Source organism: Camellia sinensis, chromosome 15, assembly GCF_055761805.1.
Source record: "Camellia sinensis isolate YWXY chromosome 15, ASM5576180v1, whole genome shotgun sequence".
Taxonomy (NCBI): Eukaryota; Viridiplantae; Streptophyta; class Magnoliopsida; order Ericales; family Theaceae; genus Camellia; species Camellia sinensis.
In genome coordinates, this window is record NC_138975.1 from 70179346 (window position 1) to 70188567 (window position 9222).

The window sequence follows — 9222 nt, forward strand, 5'->3', positions numbered from 1 at the left end:
TAATCTTTTTAGGATTCCCTTCTAAAGGGGTGTTCGTCATGTGTTTACATTATTTTCACAATCATTTGATTTTAGTCAAATTATTTCTTTATGGTATCTCTTTAAACTTAACTCATATTTTATATTTTTTATAAAAAGTAAAAAAATATATTAATTTAAGTCAAGTTTGGCATGTCTAGGAAAAGTTAAAAAGTCAAAAAGTTACTCAAAAAGTTAAAAAGTTAACACTATTCACCAAAAATCAATAATTACGGCTACATAACTCTCAATCTTAATTTTTTCCTACAAACTAATTTTTATAATTTTTTATCACACATTTTTTCATAAAAAATCAAAAAGTTAACCCAAACATCTATATTTTCTTTCTCAATTTTTTAGTCTAAAAAGACAAAAAGTACACTTATTTAGGATACCCCAAACAACCCCTTAGTACATATCAAATACCCTCTTAAATCAACATTATGGGGCCAAGACACCCAATCACATTACAAAAGAAAACATGTGCATTAATTGGTGTATTAACAGAATACCCCATGCACGGTTTCAAATAAATAAATAATAATTAATTTTAAAATTAAACAGTAAAACAATTAAAATACACAAAAAAAATGAATTAATTAAATTTTAACTATTTAATCACAATTTCACTTCTGTTTCTTTTTTCCTATCATTAATGCTATATTTTAAGTTCTGAACAACAAATACATGAATCATAATATAATTAGTAAAAATTAAATAAAAACTATGTTAAATTATAAATATATTATTATTTTCTAAAGGTTTCATAATTTTAATTTGTCATATATTAGATTTATATGATGATATAGTAAACTATGTGTATATATATAAAAATTACTTCTTTTTTATGCAACATATTTATTAATTTTTATAAACTGAAATTAATATTTTGAAACTCTTAAAACATTTTGGAAAAAAAGGTTATTTTGCATTAATAATATATTTGAAAAAAATTATCACTCACAAATATTAATTATAGTTTCATTTGTCAACTGAAAATAAAGTGATAATTTCAAAACATGTATGCTTTTTATTATAGAAATTATAGTCAGATTATTGCTCATTAAAGATTAAATGATCCTAATTAAAGAAAATTAAAATCTTACCATAAAATATTTAAATTAAATGAAAATAAGAAAGAACTAATAATATAATTAAAGAGCTCATAATATTATTATATAATGTTATTAAATTTTATCATTTTATAATAGGTGTATTTCATATTATAAATTTTTAATAAACTATTTTAAAAAAAGTATCATGATTTTAGAGAATATATTACCATATTGATCAATAAATGATATGATTTTAATATTTAAAAAAATAAAAAATAAAAAAAAATTCATAAAAAATGTTTCCAAAGTTAATGTTTAAATGTTTAAATACATTACCATATTGATCAAATAACCAATAGTCTACTGACATATGTATTTTTATAATTTTTAAATTAAAAAATTTGAGAAAAAAGTGCTGAGACTTTGAATCATGAAGAGTGTTAAATGTTTTTGTTTATATTATATAATATAATATTTTTTTTTTGAATAAAAAAAACTCATATACATTTGTCATATTGAGGTCAATAATGATTATTTTTTGTTTATCCTAATCTTTCAATCAAAAATGTTTCAAAAGTTAATGTTTAAATGTTTAAATACATTACCATATTGATCAAATAACCAATAGTTTATTGACATATGTATTTTTATATTTTTTAAATTCAAAAATTTGAGAAAAAAGTGTTGAGACTTTGAATTACAAAGAGTCTTAAATGTTTTTGTTTATATTATATAATATAATATATTTTTTTTGAATAAGAAAACTCATGTATATATGTCATATTGAGTTCAATAATGATTATTTTTTGTTTGCCCTAATCTTTCAATCAAAACTTTTAATATGTATAATTTTTTCTAATAATTTTACTACTGTTTAAATTTTTAATCTGTCAACAATTTAAGTGTTACTTGGACATTAATTACCTATTTTATTATATAACTAATGGTAGCTTAGTCTTCAATTTTTTGAGGTGGTGGAAATACAAAAGAATGGTAGAATGAAATTTAAAATCTTAAGTTCGAGTTATTTTAAGGGTCACTAAAGGTTTGTCTAATCCTTAGTTTTAAGGTCTTAAAATTAATCGAAATGCCTGTAAACTGTCCCAAAATCCAAGTATACAAAAAAGAATGACATTGGAGTAAATTATTGCTACATTTCATTTTTGTAGGCCTCAGCCTACAGGCAAAGATTCTTAATGAAGAAGTAAATTACTGGATCATATTAGAAAATACACGGTCTTAAAAGGGTATATACAATATACAAGTTAATTATTACAAAAGTTATAACTAAATAATTTGCAATCATAACTTTTTTTAAAAAAACATTAATAAGTTATAACAAAATACCACATAAAATATAATAAAAAATCTTTTGAATTATAACCAAAATAATAATCATAATGAGCTATAACTAATATCACAATGAGTCATAACTAAATTATAATTAAATACCACAAAGATCACAACTGAGGCATGTAATATATAGTCCAAAATAAGGTGTGTATTATAGAATTTCCAATAGATAACCACATGGTTTTCTTTCTTCTCTTTTATTTATTTTGATATAAAAATAGTTAATTAGTTTGGGTGTGAATTGAATTGATTAGATTTGTTGACTTGTCAATTTCATTTTTTTTTTATTTTTAGGTTTTTTTTTATTTTTTTGAGAATCATGAAACACAATTATTATAACTTATAACAAACGAAGTCTTGAAATCAAATTTAAAATGATATACATTGTCTTACTATCTAGTGCAAGTTGTGTCTATATGCACCCATGTTGGACAAAATAAAATAAAATAATATCTATATGTACCCATGTGGTGGTTCTATTTATTTAGACGGTGAAGTAACTTAATGATATACTTACCATTCAATTAATTTTAGCTTCACATAAATCAATTTTTGTTGTTTTATTTTTAAGATTATGATATTTTCAGATAAAAAATGACTAGAGGAGTAATATATTGTGAAGTTAATAATAATTATATATATATTTTGGTCCTAATCTTTCAATCAAAACTTCTAATATATATAATTTTTTCTAAAAATTTAACTACATTTAATGGTAACCGTACTCTGTGTTATGCTAATTAATCTCTGTTATGCTAATTAATCTAAATTATACTTATAATCATGAGCTTGATATGTGTAGGGGGTTCAAGGTTAGAGAGGTGATTAGAGAGGTAAAACTATGTTAATGGTCCAATAGTGGTGGAAGTGGTTGGAGAATGAGTAGCAGCAACTATCTAGGAGTTGGAGAGTGTGTAGCTGGGTGAGGGTGAAGCAAATGGCTCAAGAAGAAGACAATGACAGTTCCAAAATGGGCAGCATCTCCCCCAAATCCTCAAAATTCCTCTTGTTGAACCTTAGGAAATGGGTTCTATTTATAAGCTTTTCCTTGGTGCCAATAGGACACCAAGTGGCCAAATAGAGAGAAGACATGTGTCCTAGGGGATCACATAGAATATTCTACCTTGAGCCACAAGGCTGAAGGTGCCACGTGCCCCTCTGCATGCACTGTGTACTATCTGTTTGCCTCCACAACTACCTTTTTTGAGCCTCAGTAAGTGTAGTTGGGACGAGAGTGTTTGGCGCAGTGACTCCCTTTTGAGCCTCAACAAGTACAGTTGTAGCAGTGGTGTTTACCTCTGCACTTGCCTTCTCAGTTTGAATCTCAGGAAGTGCACTTGCAGCGGTGAACCTTGCCGCTGCACTTGCCTTCTCAGTTCTATTTGGCTAGTACATGCATTCTCAGGACTCCATCAGCCTGCTATCGGCTATGTTCGTGTTCACCTCAGCGAAACCTTCACCCTTAGCCACCTAACCACAAACACCCCAGCTTCCCAGGGCGAAGGCCACAACCAAGCTTGCTATCAGCCATGCTGTGCCTTAGTACCGAGTCCAAGGCGGCTTCCTTAGTCCTACCTGTGTGACTAAGTCAGGTCTATGACCTGGGTAATGGAAATAGAGTCCCTTATGTTTGGGCTACCCTGCTCCCATTTTTGCGGGATTGCAGCGGTAAATTGGTATCTCTGGGCCTGCTATCAATTCCAACCAGTAAGTCTTGGGGCCTACTATCCGCGCCAGGTTAAATGAACTAAGAGAGAGGGGGGGCCTGCTATCAGCCCTGGGCTAGTAACGCCTTTGGGCCTGCTATCAGCGCCAAGCATTAGCCTTTAGTTGCAGAGGCAAACCTCTCTCAAAGGCTGCTATCACCTTGGCAGGGTATCCCCTCTGCAACTTAGTTGCTGCGGTAGTAGTTGCTTCGGTACTCATTTCTCACAGCAAGTTTAGGTAGCAGGACTGAAGATATTAGAGATGGCGGCACCGACAAAATGCCTCCGCAACTTAGGCGCTGTAAGTATTGCCTCTGGAACTTAGTTGCTTCTGTTTTTTCTCCTTTTCTCAACAACTCCAGATGGTTATGATACCTACATTACTTGGAATGGCGGCGGAACCTAGGATACTTGGAATGGTGGCACTAAGACAAAATGCCTCCGCAACTTAACCTCTGCAACTTGGCCGTCGCAAGTGTTGCCTCTGCAACTTAGTTGTGTTGGCTTTCTCTTTTCCTCAGTAACATCAGATGGTGGCGAAACTGAAGATATTAGGAATGGCGGCGCTGAGGCAAAGTACATCAGTAACTCTCTCGCTGCACATGTTCCCTCCTTCACCGTCGCAGGTGTTGCCTCTGCAACTTGACTTGGACATTTTTCTTTGTAGAGTCCATTTGGAGCCCTGATGGGTCGGATTTGCTACGGCCCATTGTTGGTCCACTTTCCTTGGGCTTTGGCCCATGCTCCTTTTTTATTTCCAGTCGCCTCTTTAGGGCGACCTCAGTGCTTAGGCTCATACTTAGTTTGGGGTTTAATTTCTAACCCTCTACAATATGATTTTGAATGCTTGTTATATGAGTGTATGTGTTTTTCAATTCCTATCCGTTCACCGTAAGAAAATCTATTTGATTCTTTGTTATAAAATTTAAATTGAAGGCCGTATAGGCTTCAGAAACAGAAATTGACCGTGTTATTGCGATTAGCCTAATTTTTAGAGGTTATGGTGAAATTTAATTAAAAATTGATTCGGATCGTGTCACCACCACCACTACTACCACCCACTCGCTACCACCCGCCACCGTCACCCACCCACCCACCACCACCACCACCCATCCACCATCACCAGCTACCCACCACCCACCGTCACCACTTTCCACAATCGTCTTTTGCCGCCACTTGTCATTTCTCACTCTTTTTTATATTTTTAAAATTTTTTAAACATTTTGTCAATTACCAAACACGTTTGTAATTTATGTTTTTCTAAAAATAAACAAAAAATAAACAAAAACCAGTTTATAAAATTTTTGTAAATATAAACTGAAAACGTAAACGTTACCAAATAGACCCTTATTAATTTATTTATTTTTGCTTCAATAAGGCTAGCCGATAAAAGATTTTTTTAGTTATTTAAAATCAAAAAATTAGAATTTAGAATGAAACTTTGAAAGTCTTAGAAGGCTTTTAATTAAAATATTCCTTGTCCTTAATATATATATAGATAGAGTAACTTATAACCTGTGCTATGCACTAAGTTAAATAATAATTCATCAATTTAATTTTTATAAAAACAAAATATAGATAAGATTAAGGGTGAAGCACCAATAAATCTCAAATAGTTATCTTATGAACTGTTTCGTTCTCTTTTTTTTTTTCTTATAGACCCAAAGATCTCATTGTAGTATGAATTACATAAATGGCAAAAATGTGAATTTTTTCATAATGTTCAAATTATTAAACGTAACACTGTAAAAAAAACTCCCTAGTGTATCCCAAATATAACAATCCAATGTAACACTCAATACAATAAAATTATTAAAAATGATTTGGCTGGATTTTGATCTATCAAGTTATAATAAAGAGTCTATTGACATCTTTTTATTACAAATGGCACTATCACGTCATTTTAAGGTAAAATTTTACATAAACAAAAAATGATTATAAGCAAAAAATAAATAATAGTTTGTAGTGAATAGAGTGCGGAATGATATAAAAAATATAAAATGCAAAATAATAATAATAATAATAATAATAATAATACTAATAATCAGAATCCATTAAAAAAAAAAAATTGTGCATTAATTGGTGTATACCCGATTGTAGTATTGCTCCCTTCAATTCAACCTTCCCCATGCAAAAGATAATAAAATTTTAGTAGAAAAAATTTTTAAAAAATAAAAAAAAGATTATTAGGCCGGCCCAAGCCCAAGGCCAGGTCCAAGCTCACCGGCCCATCCAAAGCCTGAATACTGTTGGGCCTGGGCCTAATTTTTTGGTCCGTGGCCCGACTCGGTTCGGCCCGAATTTTGGTAGAAGCCCGCGAGACTCGACATGGGCCGACAGTGCCAGATTTACACCCTTAACTCCCTTCAATTCAACGGAGATTCTCTTCTTCCCTATGCAATAATAATAATAATAATAATAATAATAATAATAATAAATTGAGCTTTCATATCCAGGCCTATATAAAAAGACTACAAGAAAGTCTTTTTTGACAATGGTTTCCTCTCTCTATTTATTTGAGGTTGAAAGTGGTGAGATGGGAGTAAGGAAAGTTTAACAAATTCAATTGGTGTATCAGTTTTCTTGGCAAAATGAGCTTCAACGATGATGAGCCGATTGTTGCAAGCCAAGATGTCTCAGGTTTATGTTTTCTTCATTTCTCCATTTACACTCTATGAATTTACAAAGAAAAGCCACACAATTGTATTGATATATCTCACTCAAAGCTTACAAGAAACAAACTATTCATCCTCTGTCAAATCTCTCTCAAATCTCTCAATGTCTGAGAGGTAGATTTTCCCTCTATCAGGTTTTATAAATCTAAGCAAGTAATTCAACTATATATAGAAGCATGGTTGGAGCTATCTGTAAATCATGGCTGGAGTCTTTTTCTTCATGTCTAAGTCTCTGACCCTTTGGCTGTAAATCATGGCTGGAGTCTTTTTTTTTATTCTGCACCATGTAAATCATGCTGGAGTGTTTTTTTGGGATGATGGCATATTTCAGGGGGAAAACTTGCAGCATTCCTGGCAGGAAAAACAAAGGCGACAATCATCAACAAGACGACGGCACCACTGGAAGAAAGCAAATTCAAGGTGATGCTGGAGCTCACGGGGGCAGGATCCGGCAACGACAGATCCGGAGTGGATCTTGTGACGGTCCTAGATGTCAGCGGTAGCATGGGGGGAGAGAAGTTAGAAAAAATGAAAATTGCCATGCTATTCATGATCAAGAAACTTGGCCCGATTGATCGTTTGTCGATTGTCACATTCAACGAGAGCTCCCAGAGGTTGTGCCCATTGCGGCAGATAACTGAAAATTCTCAAGGGGAGATTGAAAATCTGGTCAATTCTTTAGTTGCTAACGGCGGCACGAACATCTCTGCTGGTCTTCAAACGGGCTTAAAAGTGCTCAATGACCGCATACTTACTAGCAGGCGTGCAGTTGGCATTATGCTTATGTCCGGCGGTCAGCAAAACGAAGGTGGTGATGCTGCCCAAGTTTCGGTCGGCAACGTGCCCGTATACACATACGGTTTTGGCGCAGACTACGATCCGATGGTACGTTGTATTGAAAAAAAGAAACAAAAAAAAAAAAATCATTATCTGTATAGGAATCTATTTTATGGAGGAATTAACAGCTAGCTGTACACTAATCAAGGCTAGCTAGAGTCTCGGGTGATCCATACTGGGCAGAAACAAGGGAGTAAATTTGGTTACATATTGAAATTTCCTTTGGTAAATTAGGTGATCCCTACACATTCATTCCACAGAATCTGCTATATTCGGATTGTGTGTACTGGCTAATTTGACAAGTAATGGTTTAATGGCAAAGACTTATAAATATTTTTTTATTTATATTTTTTCTTTTCTTTCCTTATTACACTGTGATGTGGGAAAACCAGTATCTAAAAAAAAAATTGCAAAAGTTGTAGTAGTATAACTTTAGTAATTCCCGTTCGATATAGGTGCTCAATGCCATCGCAAACAACAGCATGGGAGGAACGTTCACAGATGTTCGGAACCAGGACAACTTGAGTATTGCATTTTCCCAGTGTTTGGCTGGGCTTCTCACCGTAGTTGTTCAGGATCTGAAGCTGACTGTCACACAAGTCGAATCCACAATCGTTAAGGTGTCTGCCGGAAACTATCCACAATCCAAGGAAGATGCTGCCGGCCCTGTGACTGTTTCATTTGGCGATCTTTACAGCAAAGAGGTACACAAGGTCATAGTGGATCTTCTTCTCCCTGCTGCTAGTAGTCCGGCCCCCTCGGATGTCCTCGACATCACTTACACATACAGGTCAGGTGGTACCAATATTATCAAATCCCTGCATTTACTAGCTAGTAGAATAAATTATGTTTCATGTGTTTGATCGCCTATTTAATTTGACTCGATGATCGATCTGACAAAAGTAATGGATATGTGTATGAATATAACGCGCGTGCAGCTCTGGTGGGAAATTGTTTGATGCCAATGCGATAATTGTTACCGTAAGCCGCACCAGCAGGACATCCGTGGAGCCGGAGAGGGAGGAGGTGATGATTGAGGAGAACCGTCAAGCCACTGCCCTCTGTGGATGAGGATGAGAAGCAAGACCTCGCTGCCGATCCCCTTGAATGCGTGCTTTAATTCCTTCGCCATCCATCTTTAATTTACAAGGCAGACCATTGCATTGGGTTTTGCCTTTGCACTTCAATAAATTTCGTGTGTGATTTACCCGTTGTTAAAAAAGTTTTTCCTTTTTTAATTAGTCATTTCACAGATGGGCTACATTGTTGTTAAATTTCCAGTGTGTGATTTGCCCGTTGCACTTCAATAAATTATTAATGTGTGATTAGCCCGTATTAAATAAGTTTTTTTTATTAGTTATTTTGTTGGTCCCTCAAATTTGTACTTTGTATCATTTTGTGTCTCTCAAGTTACAATTGCACAATTTTAGTCCCTCAAGTTAATTAGTGCAACAATGTAGCCCCTGTGTCCGCCCCTGTCCAAATTGGCTGACAGAACTTGGGCTAGTTTTCAAAGAACACGAAATTTGACTAGGCAAAATGGTAAAATCAGCAACACAACACACTTTACCAAAGCAA

At 33.6% G+C, this 9222-nt stretch overlaps 1 protein-coding gene across 1 annotated transcript; it reads left to right on the plus strand.

Moving 5' to 3' along the window:
• Window positions 1-6592: 6592 nt before the first annotated feature.
• Window positions 6593-9004, plus strand: LOC114269945 (E3 ubiquitin-protein ligase WAV3). Its single transcript, XM_082909949.1, has 4 exons — window positions 6593-6772; window positions 7139-7692; window positions 8100-8434; window positions 8583-9004. The coding sequence occupies exons 1-4, from the start codon at window positions 6724-6726 to the stop codon at window positions 8713-8715; spliced, it is 1071 nt and encodes a 356-aa protein (XP_082766075.1). The 5' UTR covers window positions 6593-6723; the 3' UTR covers window positions 8716-9004.
• Window positions 9005-9222: the final 218 nt, after the last annotated feature.